The sequence below is a fragment of the Homarus americanus genome, unplaced genomic scaffold (genome assembly GCF_018991925.1).
Source record: "Homarus americanus isolate GMGI-L3 unplaced genomic scaffold, GMGI_Hamer_2.0 scaffold33468, whole genome shotgun sequence".
Classification (NCBI taxonomy): Eukaryota; Metazoa; Arthropoda; class Malacostraca; order Decapoda; family Nephropidae; genus Homarus; species Homarus americanus.
In genome coordinates, this window is record NW_024714177.1 from 5,586,231 (window position 1) to 5,609,181 (window position 22,951).

Genomic DNA, 22,951 nt, shown 5'->3' on the forward strand with positions numbered 1-22,951 from the left:
TAAATTACATTTTAAAAAAATAGTAAAACAATACACACTCATGTACAATACCCAGAAGCCAGCAGAACCTTAACCAACACATGACCTATTGAGTCACTTAACAAGAGAGGGACGCCTTCTACCCTCCCATGGCGTGCCACCACCCTCCATTCATCTGGGCTTTTCCTCACCCTCGATATTTCTTACCTTTTGAGCTGCCATGGTTGCTAATATTTCAGATCTGGGGGTGATAATCCAGTGCCAATTAAGTTCAACAACTAGTACATGAAATATCATCCGTGGACCACAGTAAACTCAAGCATAAAATACATGTATGTTATTTCCAACACCCCAGTATGGGATTTCACACTACCCGCGCCTCACCGCGGCTAACAGCACACTGACGTTTCCCGCGTTGAACAGCAGACGACGCACCGGGTGAAGACTTCCTTTACGGCCGCTAGATGGCAGCACAGGGTTAGAGAGGAACACTGTGAATGAAAAGAGAAAACGTGAATTTGTCAAAGAAAATGTAGGGATTTATGTTTCGACATTATCCTTTGGTTTTACAAACATAATTAATAAAAATGTATAGTTTTATGGAAATATTAAAGGTTTTCGTATATATTCAACATTTTTAAAGCATAAAATAAGTATGCTAATTTCATTAACATTCGGGAATATTATTATTGTTCTCTTTTCTTCCCTTGAGGACAACACAGTCAGCTGATGTACCCCATTATCTCAACACCCACGTGTCAATATTCAGGATTAATATATCCATGCAAGTATCATTATTATTTGAGTGATGTGAATGGAATACTGTAATGTGTTATATTTTTGTCATATTTTTAAAATGGGTCTACAAATTCTAATCAAATAATTTTAATTCGATCTATAACCCAATTCTGTATATACTTGCATATTGAAATGTTATTTGTTTTATATCCTTAAAATCAGATAGGACATATCTATAGCCTTGGTCTAGTCATAACTTCATAAGTCATTGTGAGTTGCGAGTTGAGACCTGGGCGAGCTACTACTGTGTACGAGCTTTAATTTAAATATAAAACAGGCTGGAAAATACAACAATGCCTAAGGGAGAAGACTCTCATAGTCTTCTTGAACCCGGTTTCCATGTGAAGGTAAGTTCAAAATTAATTCCTAAACTGTGATAGTGAATATAATGATTGTGAACCCCCATCACTTGCCATTCTTTTCCTAATGTTGTGTAACTATACTGGACATATGGTTTCTCTATCTTGGTAACTTAAAAATGGTGTTATACTTTTTTTTTTAAAGTTCTCTAATAAGAAGCTATTTTATTAGTAATGATCGAGATTAGCCACGGGTTTCCCAACGGTCCGATTAATTACCCAGATGTAGCCAAATGTAGCCGCAATTAAGTCAAATGATGGTCCTACAAAAATAAATCGGACTGCCAATCACTTCTCGACTAGTATTTGGTGTCACGAAGTAAAAAAAAAATGGTAAACTTAATTTAATCTGTGTTGGGTTAGGTTAGGTTAGGTTAGGTTAGGTAAGGTAAGGTAAGGTTAGGTTAGGTTAGGTTAGGTTAGGTTAGGTTAGGTTAGGTACAGTACATGCACTCGATCTATTAACTCAGATTAAAGTAAGTTTACCAATTTTTTTTTACTTCGTGACACCAAATACCAGTCGAGAAGTGATTGGCAGTCCGATTTATTTTTGTAGGACCATCGTTTGACCTCATTGCGGCTACATTTGGGTACATTTGGGTAATTAGTCGGACCCTTTCCCATTGCTAAAAATAGGGTAAAAGTTGTAACTTTAAATAAGTTTGATGGTTTATAGAACGATCACATTGGTTTGTTTCAGGCGTGATTACATGAATAAAGCTTTGCCTTAAGGCTGAGAAATGCAGTAGGGTCAATTTTAATCATATTAATAGTGAGAAACAATACAAGGTGTCCCAAGAAAATGGCGCTATTGCCCCCTCATGCAGGGCTAGTTTATTGGGCACCACTTTCCATCGAATTTTTTTATGTATTTCATGGCGATATAAAATAATATGTCCAATAATTTGGTAAATTTGCATTGTCACACCGTTCTCTGTTAGAAAGTAAAAAATATATTTTTCTAGTGTATTTGTGTGTGTTTAGACCGAATATGACCTTCATTTTGGGCGGAAATTAGCTGGGGGGTTTTTCGTTGGACGTTTTCCGAAAAAAATCATGGCAAAATACATCAAAAAACACCAGAAAAACAAAAACCAAACCAAACCTAACCTAACTGACTCTCACCATATTATGGAATCACCTATTTCTTACCTTATTGGCCTGGTTCATGTTCGTCGTTGGATTCTGAGATTCTTACACAGTGCCACATATGTTGGTCTTTGCGATATTCACATTCAGTCTTTCTCTTAGTACACTTTACTGAGGTTGGAAGAACGCCATGCGTATTTCGTAAATTTACAGTTTCAGTCAACATCTGTTTGACCACAATTTTTTTTCCCATTTTATTTGGTGTGACTCATTCGAATTTAACCTTCATTTCTGTCAGAAATGAGTCGTTTTGAACTTCTCACCACCCCCATACAACCCGACTTCACCAACCGAAGAAACCTACCTAACCTTACCTAACTTCCTAGCCGTTCCCGCTATATTAAAGAGAAAGTACTTATTTTGATATTTTGTACCAATGAAAGTAACTTTGTTGAAGCATCATGGTGTAATTTTACGTTTCTTGTGGACGTGAGACTACGTACAGTATACTCAGACCGAATGGGTCGGCTGTAAACAAAGAGATGCCACACGGTTACTGCAGATTTAGGTAAACTTGCAGATTACAGCAACCAAAGAATCTGATTAAAAAAAAGGTGTTTTTCTGATGGTTCTTGATGCGATTGGTTCAAATCTGACGTTCGTTTTTATCGGAAATCACTTGTTTTGAATTTAGCCCACCCCCCCCTCCTCATAATAGTTCTAGCGATTGCGTGTTCTGAATTCCCGGTAGTGTGTGCCTGCTAACTTATACAATATAACCAAACTAAACCTTACCTAACCCCCTAGACGTGGGCCCTGCTCCCGGATCCCCAGTGACCCTAGACGGGGGCTTTGTCCCCGGACCCCAAGCGCTATATAATAACCTTAGAGTCATGTGGACAGCCTCCACGAGAATATGAATAACCATTACAGTATTTCTTACCTTACTCTGAGTCAGGGACCAGAATACGTCATGGGTTCCTCTGTTCTCTAAAGTTTCCATATTTTCAGAATGAAATAATACAATACACTTCCAATAATAGAAATTGCCCCTAGCACATAATGGTTCCAAGTTGCAACTGATTAAAAATCTCCCTCATCCTACCACCCACACAGAATATTGAATGCTAATTCGCTGAATCAAATGTTGGGATTTTTTATTTGATTTGTTTGGCTGTCCCCCCCCCCTTCTCCTCCGTGTGTGCACAACTCAATTACCTACCTCCCGCACATGCGCGGGAGGTAGTAGGCGAATGTACGAACACACACAATTTGAGCAACAGCTTAGGGACAACAGGTGCTCTGATTTTATTCTTTTTAAAGATTGATAACTTCCTTATTATCAATTTGCGACGGAATTGTAATATAAGAAAATTATCATAGAAAAAACTTCTATCAACTGAGTGAAGTGAATTTCCGGAATTCTGTGGTTGCTGTTTACTGTAATACTACCCAGATTTACATTTTCTTACATGGCTGAAACTGTAATAATACCATATATTTATGAAGACAACAACAATGGTTGGCAATGAGGAAAAATGTGGGGGTTAAAAACACACAAACAAAGCATCAATAAACCTTTGAGAAACCTAACCTTTCCTCGTCTACAAAAAGGCAAATACTCGATAGTGACCATACATGGAACTCTTTATTAATTTGTATATAGGGAGATAGAGCAATAGGTAATTATTTATGACTTCACAGTCAGTTGATTTTTCATAGAAAACGAATTTAAAAATGCAGCAATTTCACTGTCTTTTATAGTGGACACTGTCGTAGTTATGGCAAATGTGTTAAAAAAACAAAACATTTTAATTCAAGTTAAGTTAACCTAACCTTAAAGTAAACTAACCCCTCTTAACCTAACCTAGCATAACATAACACCTGATGTGGGCAAACTTATTGTTACTGAAACAGGGGGAAGCGGCTGTGAAGTCCTCCATATTAGTCAAGCAAAAAAAAGTAATTATCGATGACAGACCACCGCCGATATTTCAAAGAAAACGATTTTAAAAACGCCACAGTTTCACTGTTTTATAGTGGAAGTGATGAAGGATTGTGCCGTGGTCTCAGTGAATGTGGCCGCTTGTTTTTCTTATTACATAATTACTTTCTTGTTACATTGGAACAAATTCCTATCTGGTCGTAAAACACAGGGATTCTTGCAGTCTGGACAGTCTTTTTGAAGGAAGGTTGCTGCGGCCTTTGAAAAACTGGAGGGCAAGATACATCTTTTTCTCTAAATTCGCAAATTACATCCATATAAGACCAGCGACACCCTTCACATGTCATGATGAAAATGCAATTGGCACGGGAAAGCGCGACAAGGAGCGCGGCGGCGTGTTTTGAAATATTTCAATATGATTGGTTGTTTACATCCGGGATGCGGCATGACCGTCGAGAAAAACAAAGTAGTGCATGCCTACCAAACAAAGCATTTTCACAAGAAATGATTATCATATCAAAACTTCATGATGAAAATATCGGAGGGAAGTAAACATCAAAACAAATAATGCGATGGCGTGGATAGGGCTTTGAAGTAGAGGGAAATTTTTTGGTAAAAGCATGCAAAAACCTGACAAAAGCAAGCCTAATGAAACATAACCTATCCTAACTATTAAAGAAGACTTTAAAAAGGGATATATTTTATGAACAGGTGCGTGGATTAAGGAGCCAAGTTAGGACATTTTTCAGTAGAAGAACAGTTTTTTGGTTTATCAAAAACTTCCCCAAAAATGATGGAGGAAATAAATTTTGACCAAACAAAAAGATCATCAAGAATTTAACCTAACAGCTCTCAAATATCAGTAGCTACTGTATACAATACATGTCTAACCTAACTTAACCAGAGAAACCAGACCGACCTGACCTACCAGTAACCTCCTCACCAATTGTGAGCTCTTTCAAGATTAGACTTGACCAATACTGGAGCAGATATACCGGGTAGATACATTCAGGAGCCAGTGCATGCCCAGTACTTGCCAATAGTGCGTAACAGAGACGTAACCAACTGCCCAAGTGGTTAATGAGCTGATCAGTGGTGAAGAGGATAAAAGTAAAAAGTATAGACCCTGTAGGCCCCAAGTATGTAAACCTAACCCAACAAGACCAAAGAAAAAACAAGGAACCTAAAGAACCAAACCTAAATTCAAGAAGTTAGAAAAACTTGAAAAATATAAATTTCCAACGACAACTCTATACTGTACTGTACAGCAAAGTATTTTATTTTTTCTAAACTCCCTATATGCAAATCAATATGGAGTCCCATGCTTGGCCACTACTGAATATTAACCACAAAATGTACTAATTCTACAAAAACTTATATTATTTAACTGATGGGGGAGCATTAAGTGAATCTATTCTTGTGCTTGCATAGTTGGGTTTTTTGTCACTAGGAAGCCATAACATCAATGAATATTTTTGTGCATGTGTAATTCTCCCAAGAGAAAATGTATATACAGGTAGTTCTGCTATAACGCGATAATTGTGTTCTTGTAAAATATCGTGTTATAGAAAATCGCGTAATAGAAATAACAGGGCTTATGGAGAAAATAGGGTTAGGTGCAGATTACTCGAAATCGAAAAAATTTAGTATTTAGCCTAACACAAAGGATAGCACAGTCTAAATAAATGTTACATTCATATCTAATAATGAAATCATACAGTAAATTTAACACTTTACCTTGAAAAAATATGAATGTAACTTGATAGGGGAGAAGGGTGATTTTGAGGTTGATAACATTGAGCTTCTCTTCAAGTGTTATATCCTTTCTTTTACGATAATCACCGGGAATTCTATCATCAGAGCGCTTTTTGGAGATATTCTTCTTTACCATATTCACAGTTAATACCACAAAATTGGAGAAATAGTAAGCAAAAATCGCGTTATAGCAAACAAGCGTTCGCGTTATACAAATATTGTTCCGAATTCATAAATCGCGTTAGAGCAAATTCGCGTTATCAAAACACGCGTTATAGCAGAACTCCCTGTACTGTCCTCTGATTGGTCAAAGCTGTTCTTATAGTGATCAGTACATGCTCGTATGGGTTGGATGCATTTGTAGTGTTGAACAGCAATTCGTGGATGAGGGATCTCGGGTAGAAGCAGGAACCAGTGTCGAGGAAGGTGCATAAGCTTCTTTCCAGATTTGCAGATGAGGTCATGGTGATGGTCAGAGAGAGCCGAGTGAGTCAGTCTGTTGAGCTCTTCTTGATATATGGCATAGGAAGGGGAGAGAATAATTTTTCTGCACTTTTTCTAGAACTTTCCATTCTGTATATTACCTGTATAGTGTGTGTGTAATAATAATAATATTAATAATAATAATAATAATAATAATAATAATAATAATAATAATTAACGGTTTATTGAAAAAGTTCTGCAGCCCGAAGGCTGAAAATATACATTGGACATAAATGACTTACATACATTGGTGGTTTAACAAAAGGAGTCTTTAGAGAAAGGTAGTGTGGTAACTCCCTCCCAGATGGTGTTAGTAGTGGTGTAGTAGTTCCCTCACAGATGGTGTTATGTGTGTGTGTGTACTTTTATCTGTTGTTTCATAATACTGTACATAAATGTTCTGAATTTGTTACTGTACACATTTATCCTTTGTTGACCTGAATACTGTATTGCTGTTGTGACCTAGAATGAGGTGGGCATTTACAGTAACAAAAATAATGAAAAATAACCATTGACAATTTTTTTCTATCATTCAGTTCAGCGTCACTGATGATTAAGTACTACTGTACTGTAACCTTTTTGTTTAAAGGAATAATATCTAGTGTTTTTTGTTTTACAGACTCGTTATAGGAAGACTGGGTGCTATTTTTTCATTATGGGAGTCACAACTGCACTTTCTGTGGCAGCTTTAACTTTGGCTTTGTACCAGGTGAGACATTAAGACAGTTTTTGTATTTAGCATTTTAAAAATAACTGTATATATGCTAGTCGCCAAATTTCCTGAGACTGTACTGTACAGTCAACTATTAAACACTCACAGATAATTCAGATGAAGAGAGTGATCCCTGGAGAACCCCAAGCTAACAACAAGGATATTCTATAATTTATTCATTTCCATAATTATACCAGCATAAGCTTTACCAAAAATCTAATTTCTATCTTTACCTCACAATACAGAACACAGGATTGAAAATGAATTGTCTTCCCTTCCCAGCTTGAAGACTGTTCCTTCTGATTGCAGTATTGCAATCAGGGCTATTCATAAGGGGGTGCAAGGCAGCCTCTTTGTGCCCCCCTTTGCATTCATAGAAAAAAATTATAAGAAAATTCTAATTTCTATGTAACATGTATAGCTAGTTATTACTCAATACCCAGTAGTACGTGCAGAATAATACATTTTGATTTTGGAGGGGTGGGGTAACTTTTGTCAACTGTAAAAATATACAGGTTGTACCTCTCTAGTCCGGCATTCTGTGGTCCAGAAACTCCCATGGTCCGGAACGATTTTAGTTTGTCCAATAGGTACCGTAGATAGGCAGCCTTTTTTTTTTTTTTTTTTCTTATCTGAATTATTATTATTATTACAGGAGTATTAAATTTTTGCCCCTTAGGCCCCAATGTGGGTCGGTGACCTAAGCCCGGGTGGGCTAATCCCCGTAAAAAAACAAAAACAAAGCCGCGGGAAATTAAGTTTTGTTTACATCCGGCAGTTTGGCTGCTCTCTCTCTCTCTCTCTCTCTGCTTGTCTATACAGAGTACAACATTTAACCCTTCAATATATATGATCAGTAAATAAGTGTTGCTTTCATATTCTTATGTAGAGTAATGACGATATGTTTTCACGTGTGCACACTTACATACGCGATCTCTTTTTTCTTTACCATTATCGTTAGCTACTTCTATTGTTCCATTAAATAACATTACTTAAAACAACCATATTAATTTTACTACAGCTACAACCAAGGTCTTATTTTCTTCAGTTTTATATGTAGAACCAGTCAGTCACTGGTTTTGTAATCAATGAAAACAATGCTGTGTCATTTCCTCATGTGTTTTAATATTCTACGTATTATTAATGAATTGTATTGCTCATTTTGCACACATAAACATTAATTCAATAAAAAAGACATTCAGTAATAAACAATGATGAATCTTTTGTACATAAGAGAAATGACGCTGTTTACACGATTATGCACGTCGTCTGCATGTTGGCGGGCCGTTCAAACCCGTCGAAATTCAAGTTTCCGCAGTCAAAATTTTTATTCATTTTTTGTGTGTGTTCCAATAAAATATGTTGAATTAAAAACTTGCGAAATTTGAGAAGCTACTATACGACATTTAACCCTTCAATATGTCTTCAAAGAGACCATGATGCAGAGAAAGTGGTGCTAGTGCTTCCAAGCATAAGCACAAGTCACTATCTATCCAGGAAAGGGGTGAATTTCCATGGTCCGGCACCGGTCAGGTCCCGAGGTTGCTGGACTAGAGAGGTACAACCTGTATAATCATGGAAATAAGAGGTTATCATTTTTCTTAGTTACGTGTACTCTACTGTACAGTACTTACATACAGTACTGTACCTCTATTTTTAATTCCTAAATTAGACTCAGTTGGAAAATTGCAAATCTTATCCACCTATTACTGTATTATTATTAAATTGTCTGTTTTGGGGGGGATATTATTTTTAAAGTTATTATCATTCTTGTTATTATTATCAATATTATTATTATAAGAAAGAAGAAAGTTATCATCATTATCTGAAGAAAAATGTTGTAAAGTTGCTGCTTCTGTTGTTGTTTCGTATTAGAAATTTGAAATAGAGTAGAGTTGTTATTAATGTCTAAAAGCATGTCCACACTAGGTAACGTTTTAGATTACACTGTTGCTAGTAAGTTATATAAAATGTTATTACTATATAACAAAAGTTATCTAACAATTTCATCCACTATGTCAATGTTATTAAGTACACTAGTCAAGACAACAATGCTGTACAGTACTATGGATCTTATGGAAGTTTCAAAAACATTGTGAAGATGTCAAGTTGTGGCTCTGAACACTTGGTTACTGGAATTAGGCACATTTTTAAGATGCCATTCCAGTCAGAGAATGATTCGCTCTAACTTTAATATTTTTAGCCACTGGAGATTCCTACCATAGACTAATGTATTTATTTAAAGGTTATGAACAGGGCCCGGATAGTTATGCACTAAAAAACCATGAAATATGCATGCAAATATGCACTAAAACAGGGGAAATATGCATTTATATGCACTAAAATGTCACTTATAAAGCCAAGAATGCAGGTTATACGGAAACAAAATAGTTAATATAAACTAATGTTAATGTGCACTATTGGACTTAACAGCTTCGAGTCGGATGTGCTTGCTTGTTTTAAGGTGTTGTTGGACTTGAAATTTCTTGCTCGCTGTCACTGGTGCTTCACAATATTTACAAAACAGTACACTTCCATCAGTAGTAAATGCATCAAATTCCTTTACATATGATCTCAGCACTTCATTTTGGTTTCTTTGTACTTTCGGCATTTTCACGAGCAGCAGAAGAGAGTAGCTCCACACAGCAGCACTGCTCCTGACTGACTAACTCACTAGTCCAATGAGTCATGACCAGGTGTGGAAACGACAGATTAAAGCGACGTGACCTCACCTCACTTCACCTAACCACACCTCACCTCACCTCCCAGTACCACGTGTGCTCATTCAGTGGCAACAAAGAGATACTGCCAGATGAATATTTTACCAAAATATGCATTTATATGCAGTTATCTAGGTAATATGCACTTATCATAGAAATCACGCAAAATATGCATTTGCATATGAAATATGCAAATGCATAACTATCCGGGCCCTGGTTATGAACAACCTGTGTGTGGATTCGATTATAATATGTTATATAACAAGTTATTTAACAACCTGCATCTTTCCAACTTCAAACGGATAACATCTAACACGTTATAAACCTTGATTTTTTGTTATATAACATGAAATTTCACTAAATATTCTCGAACATGTTTCATAACATTGTTAATAATACTTGTTATATAGCAAGTGTTGACGAAGCTTAAGAAATATTTGTATGATGATGAGGCATCCTGATAATGAGTGAAACGAAGATGGCATACATTAACACAGTCCTCTTATTTGTTGACAAGGAGAAAACTAGGGACAACAGTTCTATTCCTTCATTCAATTTGCTTTGTTTTAGAAATAATTTCTCTTCTATAGATAATTTTCTTTCGGTGATTGTCCTTAAATTTTACCATAATTTGTTAAAACGTGTTTTGAAATGGTAGAATTGGTGTTGAAGTGAGAAAAAATAAGTCTTAAGAAATATTTTTGTATATACCCTGTACAGTAGTATGTGTTGGGGCTCCAGTATATTCCTGTACCCTATATTATCTTATTAAGTACTGTACATAAAACGATTTAATAATTTTCTTATTGATATTGTGCAACAACAATTCTCGGCCCCACTCTTGCATTTTATCAAGGGTCTACTGTGTGTAATTAGTAATTTATATAAGCAATTAAAATATTTTGTTTTAGGAGTGTTTAGAAATGGAAATATCCTATATTTATTAATGTAAGTCTCTGTAAAGGCCTATACTTGTGAGTAATGTTTGAGGTAATGTTAAAATGTTTAAACTCATTTTTAACTCATTTTACTTGTTACTCCTGATAATCAGGGAATTGATTTTCCTCAGGTTGTTTCATCTCGGCAACTTGTTTCATCTCGGCAACTTGTGCATGTTGCATCAGGAGGATTGGAGACAACTTGGCCCCCTCCACCACCTTATTGGCAAGTGACCAAGATAGCAAGATATGTTGTACATACCTCAGGTTAGACTTCAGCTTTCTTGTTTAAAAAAAAAAAATATGCATCTTGTTTAATTCTATAAACCACTTAATGCCATGTTGTCAGATTACACATGCACACTACTGCTGCATCCTACCATCCAGTACAGTACATGCACAGTATATACAGGGGGTACTTCCTTTACCCCATACTTGCTTCTCCTCCCCATACAGTACTTGCTCCTCCTCTCCAAACAGCACTTTCTCCTCCCCATACAGTACTTGCTCCTCATCTCCAAACAGTACTTTCTCCTCCCTATACAGTGCTTGCTCCTCCTCTCCAAACAGTACTTTCTCCTCCCCATACAGTACTTGCTCCTCCTCCCCAAACAGTACTTTCTCCTCCCCATACAGTACTTGCTCCTCCTCCCCATACAGTACTTTCTCCTCCTCCCCAAACAGTACTTTCTCCTCCTCCCCATACAGTACTTTCTCCTCCCCATACAGTACTTTCTCCTCCTCCAAATACAGTACTTGCTCCTCCTCCCCAAACAGTACTTTCTCCTCCTCCCCATACAGTACTTGCTCCTCCTCCCCAAACAGTACTTGCTCCTCCTCCCCAAACAGTACTTGCTCCTCCTCCCCAAACAGTACTTGCTCCTCCTCCCCAAACAGTACGTTCTCCTCCTCCCCATACAGTACTTGCTCCTCAATTCAACAACACATACCACATCTTGAAGAATAAGCCTGGTCTTCATCATATGTCCCCTTTGAGGCTAAGGGGACTCTTGCAGGTGGAGTGGAGACGTCATTCTGACTTCCACACAGCCTCTGGAGAGTCATGCTGTTTACCTATGTCAAGCTTCACCTCAGAGACATGGTTGTCTTGGATGCCAAGGCCTTCTCTGATAGTTTCAAAGTTACACTGCTCACTTCAGTCTCAAAAACAGAGCAAAAGCACTTGTCACAAAAAACAGAGCGAACGATGATAACAAAAACAATGATAGTGGCCGACACTGCTCACATTTTTAAAACAACAGAGTCGAAGCACCTTGCAGTCACAAAAACACGAAAAATATCACTTCACAGTCACCATAACACAGTTCAATCTAAATGTTAGTGCTGTCCTCTCACTCTATAAGAAAAAGCCACGGATGATAAGTACAATGTACGATGCTGGCCAATAATCGTGGAGCCATGCGATGGCGGGTGTACGATCGACAAAGAACCAAACACGGCTGTAGCGAGTGGGTTGGCCTTGTGGCAGCGCGTGGGTAGGCTTACAAGCGAAGGTTGAGATGTGCCATGCATAGGGTTAAATATTTTTCCTTATAAAATGTCACTGGCTTGACTTAGAACAATATAATTTGCATTGCTGGAATCCTTGCAAGACCGCAATTAATTTGATTAGATACAACCCATAGTTTGCACTAGAAATAAAAAAATCCCAATCAATGGATATCAATGGCTATTTGTTGGATTTTGTTAAAGCGAGTTGTTTTGATCGTACTGTATACTGTATAGCGAGATGGTCTTAATTTATAATCATCGTTAAAGTGGAATACTGTATAGCATCTCAGGATAATGTATCTTGAGGTTTACCTGTACTGTATTATAATTAATTTGTAGTTCTTTGTGTTTTCAGGGTAATTTTCATATAGCGACAGCTTTGGTTCTGATATTTAGGAATTTTCAAAGGTAATTTCAGTAAAAGGTTAGGTTTATGAGAGCTATTAACCATTTTTGTAGAGTTTGATGTTCATGGCCAATTGGCCATTTGTAGAACAAGTCAACCATGACTAACAGAGATGACGGTACATATTTTACCCCACCCCCCTCTCTGACTCTTGTGACCTTTTTTGGACTGGTTCATCAAAACACTGTCATCTGTGAACTTAAGTTGACTCATCTCTATTTTGCACTCAATATTCCTGTTAACCAACCCTGCACTACTGATCTCTATTATATAAGTACATTTACCTACCTTGTAAATAAGATTTCCAGAGCTTAGCATTACTGTACTATATCCAAACATAACAAGGCAGCACAGTTGTGAAGGTTAAGCAAGTGACATAAATTTCATTTCATAAAACATCAGTATTCTGTGGTAGCAGGTAGTAAGAATGAATGTAATTTTAACTAAAAAGTAAACTTCCCCAAGAAGAAAAAATATCAGGGCCAGCAAAACATAAGTAACTTTTGGTGTATAACTGGAATGTCCTATTTGGGTAAATAATGTAGTTAGTTTAATCTCTTTTCTTATGTTTTAGACTGGGCATCTATTGCAACAATCTCCACTTTACCAGCTTTTGAGGGTTTTCCATTTGACAACATACTAAGTATCAGTGATGGCCCCATAAATCAATCAAGTGGCATCCCATACATGTACTTGACTGCAATGGACTTCACTGGAAAGGATTTACTGGTAAGTCAGCAGAACAGTACATGTAGTACAGTACTCTAGTCCTGTACAGTAGCTTATAGATTAGTGTGTAATGTTCATTTTCAAATGAGCGGCATCAAATTTGCCATCTTATAAAAATATATTGTGTACTTTTTTCAGGTTCAGGTATTGTACAGTATTTTTATTTATTAAAAGATTTGCAAATTTCTGGTCTCATTAAACTTTTGTTGTGTCAGTAGGTCCCTAATTATCCTTTAACCAGATTAATCACCTTCCCTCATATATGCATTCTTTAGTAATACCTGTACTGCATTTACCTTTTGGCATCTGCCATGAGCTTCCAGCATAACTGCACAATAAAAATTTGTAAGGTAGGCATTTCAGCCAATCAGCAGTGAGAATGAGTTTCCCTGCTCTTCTTAGCCATGATAATAAATTTATAACCTAGCACCATATTGTACGGTAATGAGTGTTGTATAAGTGCCTCAAACTAAGGCAGCCAGAGTTTATCCAAAAATTAACCTTTTCCCTTGCAGCAACCATGGCCTTAAAAAGAAAGGAATTAGAAGCTAAGGTTACTGTTTTACTGGGATCCTAACAATTCAATGCAAAATATAAACATGTTTCTCATTGTTTAATTAAGAATCGCTTTCACTTATTTTTATGAAAAGTGGTAAAAGTACATATGTGTAGAACCTTTACTTTATACATAAAAGACACATCTGAGGGTTCCAAAATAATCATAATCTGTTGCAGCATGTTTTAAAACATATGAATAGATACCTTATGTGCACAGATTGTCCAATAATAAATCTATGTAATTAGGGTGGGTGCCTCATTATCTGAGGCTATTAAGGACCAGGGTCATGTGTATACAGGAGGTCCCAACTTACGAACACCCGCCAATACGAACGGAGTTAATCTTGAAATTTACATTATTTTATTTACCTTTTGACTTATTTTTTACTTTCATTTTCTGTATTTTGTCATTCTGTTTCTTCTTTTGTCTTAAATTAATTGATTTTAGATGTATATAAGGACTTTGGCTATGATATATTGGGATTTTAAACATTGTTCTGTAAGTACAGTATGCATATAGCATGTGTTCTGACTTACGTACAAATCCAACTTATGAATGTCCACAGGAACGGAACCCATTCATAACCCGGGGACCTCCTGTATTGTAGTACCAGTAAATGTGAGGAGTAAATAAGAATAATACCATTAAATAAAATAAAAGAAAGAATACGGCATTGCCTGTTGGCAGTAGTTTCACTGGATAAGGGAGACATAAGCGGCTGAGATCCCGACTCTGCTCCCTCCTCCTCCTTCCACGTAGGAAATGTTTAATACCCTTTATGTTTTTGACCTTATGAATATCATTTCTTTGATTTTATTTTTAATTTTTTTGCATATTCTGTATGAATAATTGTGTGTGCATGTAACAGTAAAAAAAAAATGATGAAAATTATGTATGTTTACCCATTTCACTTATATGTTTATTATTGCCTTATGATAATTATATACACTAAATAAAAAATAAAAACACACTCTCTTCTTTCTTTAAGGATTGTTTCTAAGCTTTTATAATGGGATTATATGCAAAAAAAAATTATGAAAAATTAACTTAAAAAGGGTTTAACAGGAATAGAATCCTTTCATATCTTGGGTAATACCTGTACTGTAACTATATTTCAATTAAATTAATACAGAAATAATAGTACTATAGCTAACATAAAGTTAGTTTGGTGGTGAAGCCATTGCTGTACTGTGAGGGATGACATGTTAGAGTGCAATGTTTCAGGGTTTGTGGATGTTTGGCTAATTGGTGCATGATCAGGGAAAATTGTCTTTAAAAAATCCCTGGACAAGGCAGGCTCTAACAGGGAGTATCCTAGTGGGAAAATCTAACATTGTGGGCATCTCTTCCCTGCAACCATCAAATGGGATTCCATACTTCATTTATTGATTTATAAATGATTTTCTGTGTATCACTACAAATTTTACAGTTACATTCTCTAACCTGGAAATATAAATAAGGGTCTGATATAGAATAAAAGTTGTATCTTTTTAGTAGTGCTGTAAACTGTATACGTATAGTACTGTACATAAATATTGACAATAATACCATCATTCACAGAGTGATCCACGGGCTACACTAGTACTTTCACAGGCTCAATCTGATTACTGCAAAAGCAAAGCTTTTGATCCAGAAGACCCCCGATGTGCACGCATCATTCTCACTGGCAATGTTGTTGTGGTAAGTATCCTTCCCTTCGTCTCATATGTCATAATGCATTGAGTTATTCTATTAACATGCATGTGAAAAATTTACCACTGTTGGCTGTAACTACTAACACAATCCAATCTCCACCTATGTGGAACCCAACTGGTTTTCCATCTTCTTCCATGAAGAGCTCCTTGAATAAGTTGTCTTGGTTGGTGATAATCAAATGGTGAATTGGGCAAAAGCCTTCGTCTTCATTCTTAGGAATAGTTGAAATGGTTAATGTAGCCAAACCCAAGCTACAACCACTGACACTCATCTGCCTCCATGTGTCTTCTTACATGCATTTATACATCCATACTGATGTATTTCCTTGACTGCTAGGCCACAATACCAGCTTCATTATCTATATTAACAGTTTGTAACCATTCCTCCACCTGCATGGGTTAGCTGTAATTACCTGTGGCATGGTGTCCTAGTTACCATCAGGCAAATTTGAAGTGTTTGTAGCAGCTGGATGTCATTCCTGTTATAAACTTTCTTTTACAAGGCATTATGCAGTCAGTCCTCGACTTACGACGGGGTTTAGGACCGACGACCAGGTCATAAGTCGAAAATGCAAAAATAATACATAGAAAATCTAAAATGAAATACGGTACAGTAAAAGTAATCAGTAATGAAAAATGAATAAAGTGTTACTGTGCACTTACCTTTAATGTAGTCAGGTGAATGCACATGGGGCCTCAATAATTTTTTAATTAAACATGAGACTACATTAATTGGATGAAGCAGAGGAGGAGACAGGGCTGGATGGGTCATCAATTTCGCTTTCTTCAGACAGGCTAACATACTTGCTTGTTGAAGGTATTGGATTATCTTTAGGGAGTGAAGAGGCAGCAATGGTGGGGTGTGAGGAGACAGCAGTGGGGGACTTCTTAAAGTATATGTCCAATTTAGACTGCACGTTTGCCTTTTCTTTTAATTTTTTTAATTTTGTCTCAACATGAATTCATCATGCCCATGAATGTTGCTGCCAGAGCTTGATCGGATAATATGGGTTAAAAAAGATTTAGTACTGCAGTAGAGTAAGCACACATGACCGGGAAGTGTTCAAAGCTGACTGGCGGGTGATGATTGACTGACAGGTAATCAGTGTACTTTACTGGCATTCATTGAACACGCAGATCAGACCAAAAGATGAAAGTATTGTGTGATGCATGGTCTCGAACAGAAATTTTGAACCATTATATTAAATTATATCTTTTCTATGTTTTCATAGAAAAAGTTTCTTCCAAAACAATGAGAATTCTAATGAAACAGCAATCTGAAAGGTATGCCTGTACTTAGCTAGGAGTTTGAAGCTGGTTTATTAAGCAAGGAATTGCTCAGTAACAATTTGTAGTGATTCAACAGGAAAGTATAACCTGCTACTTGAATGTATCCAGGAGTTGTTGGTGGTACAGTGGTAATGTATGTATCTCTCACCAAATTGTCAATGGTTTGAGTCCTGCTTGGCCTGGACACACGTGAGAAGATTGTTATCCAGTGTGACCCTACTAAATATCGCAGGTTTCCCAAACTCTAGTTTCCTCCTGTACTAACACTGGATAGACCAACCATCCGAACGGCTAGTAAGTTGATAAGTGGTGAAAATGATTAAAGGGGGGGGGTCTGTTGGTTATGATATGCTCTGACAGGAGGTGTTCTTGTGGAGGTATCTCACAGGCCACTTGTTAGTAACCCATAAGCTATAAAGTATAACATTCACATTATCTCTTCTGCCAAGTACATCATCTACAATACAGTCCTTTATCTTTTCAGTTAGAGAATGGAACTGCAGAGGCAAGTGCTGCTCAAACTGCATTGTTTTCAAGGCATCCTGCCATGGAATCTTGGCCTACTGGTAAGTTATAGCTGTACAATGCCAAACCTAAGCTATGGTACAGTATTTTAAATATGTCCGATTTTTTGGAGATATCACAAAATTAGCTAAAACATGATTTATTGGGAATACAGTATACGTCTTACACAAATTTAATTATGCCTGTATTAATTTCTTCATTAGTACTGTACAGTAGTATAGTTTTTAATAATTTAAGAATACACTATGTGCCATTTAGTTCTTCCCAGTTAGGTTTGAATGAAATTACTGGATGAGTCTGGCTGCTTGACACAAGATTAATTTAAGAGATTAGACTCCTGTACATTATATAACTTGATTTACTGTCAGTAATGACAAATATAAATATGAAAGATGAGCAGGTTTATGAATTAGTAGGAACAGGGTTAGTTTCATTCCTTCTTTATTATCAAGTACATGTACAGTACATACTGTAGCGACTGAAGAATAATATAATATACATAATGTAATATACCCTGTAGTTAACAAATGCCTATAATTGTTGTAACTAGCCATTCTGATCATGTAACTGTTGTTGAGTCAGCTGACTGACGTGGCTGAACTTGGTTCGAGACTTGAGCCGAGACAGCTTCGTTCAGTCAGCCGGTATATATACTCGTGAGCGGCCTCGGAACGGCCACTCACTCTCGCTCCGTGCTAGAGCACAGTTCTCCAAGCCACACCGATAAACTGGTAAACCTAGCCTGAAGGTGTTGGATGTGCTGTACTGTACTGTACTGTGGTAATGTGTGTATCTCTCACCCCTATGTCATGGTTTTGAATCCTGGCCCAAGACACGCATGGAAAGAATTTACCCATTACTTAAACAGTTCGTTACTGCCTGTACTGTATTATGAGAAATAATTATACTCTATATCAGCGGTTCCCAACCTCAGGTCGCGACCCAAATCAGGGTCGTGGGGTGTCCTCAGTAGGGTCGCGAGGGACGCTCAGACAATTTTAAAAATATAGTATACTTATCATAAAGTAAAAAAAAAATTTGCTTAACATTCAAGCTATACTTTAATATATTATATGCCTGGGGGTCATGACACCGTATTGTTGGGAAATTTAGGGTCGCAGCCAAAAAAAGGTTGGGAACCACTGCTCTATATGTATGTTTAAATGAGAATTGCCTCAACACACATGTTAAATTCTTGGGGAATGTGGTGAATAACAAACATGCCTCTGGGAAAAATGGGCAGCATTGGGAGACCAATGTTTATCCCCAAACCCTTCAAGTTTAACAGTTAACACTGACTATATTACAGTAAGGATTAAAGATAAATAAGAAAGGTGAAACAAAATAATGCTCCAAATAAAAATACTGTACTGTATTCTGTACACTACAATATTTGGCTAGGACTTCCACCTCAGGTTAACTTATGAGTCCCTGTACATACCAAACATAGACTGCTTGGCTCTGGCTAGTCTTTTAACCTTCTTATGAAGCCTGAAGCCAAGAATTTCCCAAAATGGTTTGCAACCAACCATCCTGTTATCCTTTCCAACACCTCCCTGTCTTATAAATTTGTTTTCACAAATTGCAGGTCAATCATATAGAACTCCAGTATACTGTATGCCCATAAATTGAGGATTGAATTCCAAAATATGGTATCGTTTTATGGCCACTGGCCGAGGTAGATGACCTAAACATCCTCCATCTGTCCAAGAGTTAAAAATTAAATTAGCTGGAAGTGAGAGTTTAGTCCATGTCAACCACATACTGTATTTATATGTGGTGTGAAATTCTGTAGGGTTAAATTCTTAATGTAATTTACCTGCTGGCCATTATGGGCTGGGGTATACTGCCAATTCTTTAACAACTATTTCTGATTCAGAAAGAGGTGTAAATCAGCGAGTGCCAATGGTGCAAGTCATTAAGCTAGGGGGCAGAAATTATTTAAGCTCACTGATGACATGACATAATTATTAAAAAAATAAAAAAAAAATTCTTAAAAGAAAATAAATATTGAAACGACCATTGCTTGTGATACTACGTATATTTTTCTAACCAAGAATACTGTTCCTTAAAATATTCAAATGGTTTATTGGACCAACATTTTGCCAATACTGTACTGTACTTTGTTCTTGAGCTATCGGTGATGGCGATGAACTAATACTGGAGCCATAAACAACCAGGTCATTGGTTTTTCTGTTATTTCCAAGACTTCTGTCCTGCTAGAAGTGGACAAAGTTTGACTGGTGGTGGCTTTATCTTCAATTTGCACATCTGTTGTTTTCTGTTGTTTAATTTATTTTTATTTAAAAATTGGAAACAAGCCTGTCTCTTCATTTTGATTAATTTTTTTATTAAAGTATAGTATTTTCTTAAAGAATAATTCACGTATTTACTGTTTTAGATGCAAGAAATGGCAAACAATGAAATTAATACTATCTGTCTCATTACAAGTTCACGTCAACAACGATATCACTTTGACCTTGAGTTCAACGCGAGTGACGCACTGATGCTTTTAGTCTAGAAAACTACTCTGTCCAAGACAGGTTTGCCAAACCTAATAAGTATTATTGTAGTACAGTAAATAGGGTACAGTATAAACAATATTGGTTGATGTAAAAAAAAAAGCCGTTAAAATGGGTACTAATCAGATCAGATGGATGGTTGAGGTATGGCCTTTACAATGCAACAAATTTGATTAATTGGCAGTAGTGCAGTCTATGGGCTACCTGAGCAGTTACCATTTGCTATAATTTTAAATATTGTATGCTAGTGATTATAATTTCATAATGCTTAAAGTGAAACAAGATTAATCATCTCCATATTGATCTCAAATTCTGATTCGATGGCAATGATATATATTTGGTGAACCAGTCATTTGCAGTCAGTGGGTGGGGAAGAGTTGGCAAACTTGGCAGTGAACAAAGTAGACCTCATGAGCGAATAGTTTTGGAATGTACCGAGGAATTTTCTTATAGACACTAACAGCAAATAATAATGTCATGTTTCAATGGTTGTATTTAAAATTTAAGGTTCTTGTGGACCAAAAAACCATGTTAGGTTATTGTCTAAGTGTAGAAAGGAAAATAAGGGCTCGTTTGCAAATTTCAAGATCAATGTTTATTGACCGTTGAATATTTGTTCAAAATCAATAAACATTTCATTGATCCAATCAAAATTTAACAACTGGTTCGGGAAAACCGGACTGAACCAGTCTCAACACACCTCTGATTAAGGGTGACCAATACATCAAAGGGTACCTTATAAGACCCAAATGTGAACTGGATGGGTAATGTTTTAGAGAAGTTTTATAATTTGCATCCGTCTCTGAACTTGTTACAATCTGTGGCGAGTGCTATCAAAAGGGTTTCCGAGTTCAAAATAACCAAAGGTCACTCGCCTCACTCATTGGATATAAAATGGAATTTCAAGATTCAGTTTTCTGTTTCAGGTTAAACCTGACACCAACAATTTGAGATATCACTTTTTAGTATAGACAGAGTTGTTACACAATTTGTGTAGTTTGTTTTATTAAAGTTTTAACAAAAATGGAACTATCAGTAGTTTGTTTTATTAATGTTTTAATATAAATGGAACTATCAGTGTGATCAGCTGATTTTTTTTTCTTGTACACTACATGATGAGGATCTCTCTTGCTTTTGACAAGACTGTGTATACCTTAGATTACAGTAGTTACATAGATTACATTGTTTGTTTGACTGCAATTTTCCATTTCATGTATCTATAGAATACATATATTTTCTTGAAAAATACTGCATCAATTTATTGCTACTTTGCAGGTCATCATTGGTTCTTCTGCAAGTTGGACATCAAAAACATCTATGTTTTGGATTTCTTTGGTGGTGCAGCTCCAGTGGATCTTGATGAATACTATAAAACTGACCCATTTCCTTAGAAGTCTAATACTCTTGCAGTGTCGGGATTTAAGTTCAAGAGAAGACATATCTCCTTTTTTTAGATATGTTAAAAACTTGAATGAAAGAATAGCTTTCTAAATATTATTACAAGAGTAAAAATGTGAATTTTCATCCTTATCAAATGGTATTACAATGGAACGAAAAGAAAATTATAACAGAGTGCACTGTTATTAGAGAAACACTACAAAGAATGGTTTATTTTTTATAGATTTAATCAGTCCCAGTAGAATATAGTGTATGCTCAAAGTTAGCATATAGATTGTAGTAAAAGGTCATTGTGATAATTTTGAGATGATCTAGAAGACTGTGGTGTATTATTAAGGTAACCTGTATTTTCTTTAGCTCTTAAATTTTTTTTAATAGTACAGGAACTATTAAATTACTAGTCAATATGACAATAAGGGTAGATTCATAAGAAGTAATATTAACAACATGTGTAATTTCTGGGTTGTGATTAAAGCTAATTGTGTTCATGATCAGCTGTTTAAAGGTCAAATTTATTAATATTGACCATGGTAAATTTATGTAGAAAAGTTCTTATGTTGATGAGTTGTTTACAGGTTGTGATAATCAACAAGATTTAAACAAATTTCTCTACCTTTTCTTTTAATATGCCTATTTCATCTTACCAAACCCTTTTTTATCTGTCCAACACTTTTTCCACATTCACATCTTCATATTTCTGCATCCTGTTCATGTCACAATTGGCTGTCAAACATCTTCTCTTTGTTGCTAAATGATTTACCATGCTATTCATCATCTTTAACTTCTTTGACTTAGTTTTCTCTACATATACAGTATTCCTTAATGCCAATTTTACGTACTTTCTCTTCTTTGTTTTGTGATTCAATACTAATTGTTCTATATCTTGACATGTCCACTCACAAATATGAGAAACACTTAACTTGTTCCATGCTGTCTTCATTCTAACTAAAATTAGTGTTTAGCCTATGGATCATCAACAAGTGACCAGTGAGTTATGACGGATCCATTCTGGTTATTGAGTACACTAATGTTATCATTTATTACCTGTTCCAAAAAACTCAGACTTAGTTAAGGAACTGCTGCATAGTCTGATCTTTCCTGTTGCTCTCTACACTTGTCCTGCAAGAGTTTCCTTACCTATTTCCCCCTTCTTGAGGTTCCTTGATCCACCACATACAAAAATGTCAGAGGACTAATATGATTGGCAGAGATGTAAATTTTTAATGTGAAATTTGTGCCTTTTATAATATACCTGTAGTCATTATCTTATGTATTACCTGTAGAAGATTGTGAATAGCATTCTCTTACTTTGACAACAACATACATACAGTACAGGTTGACAACCCTTTATCCGAAATTCCAAAAACCGAAAAGCTCTGAAAACCGGAAAAAAATTGTGGAGCAAAATTTTTTTTTTTTTTACCCCCGGTAGCCCACCCGGGTACAGGTCACTGACCCACATCGGGGCCTGGGGGACGAAAATGTAATAGTAATAATAATTATAATAATAATGATAATACAGTAATAATAATACATTA

General features: G+C 36.2%; 1 protein-coding gene across 1 annotated transcript; it reads left to right on the forward strand.

Annotated features, from left to right (window-relative positions):
• Positions 1-956: 956 nt before the first annotated feature.
• LOC121877487 (protein CREG1-like) lies at positions 957-22,675 on the forward strand. Its single transcript, XM_042383273.1, has 7 exons — positions 957-1,124; positions 7,028-7,117; positions 10,910-11,045; positions 13,271-13,425; positions 15,545-15,664; positions 17,453-17,534; positions 21,291-22,675. Exons 1-7 carry the CDS (start codon positions 1,071-1,073, stop codon positions 21,404-21,406), a joined length of 753 nt encoding a protein of 250 aa, XP_042239207.1. The 5' UTR covers positions 957-1,070; the 3' UTR covers positions 21,407-22,675.
• The last annotated feature ends 276 nt before the right edge of the window (positions 22,676-22,951 follow it).

Bases quoted from the DNA above. Each gene is read 5' to 3' on its own strand.
- LOC121877487 (XM_042383273.1), top strand. From the start codon at position 1,071: ATGCCTAAGGGAGAAGACTCTCATAGTCTTCTTGAACCCGGTTTCCAT. The intron at 11,046-13,270 runs GTTAGACTTCAG...CTTATGTTTTAG, and splicing joins ATATGTTGTACATACCTCAG to ACTGGGCATCTATTGCAACA. The intron at 15,665-17,452 runs GTAAGTATCCTT...TTATCTTTTCAG, and splicing joins TCACTGGCAATGTTGTTGTG to TTAGAGAATGGAACTGCAGA.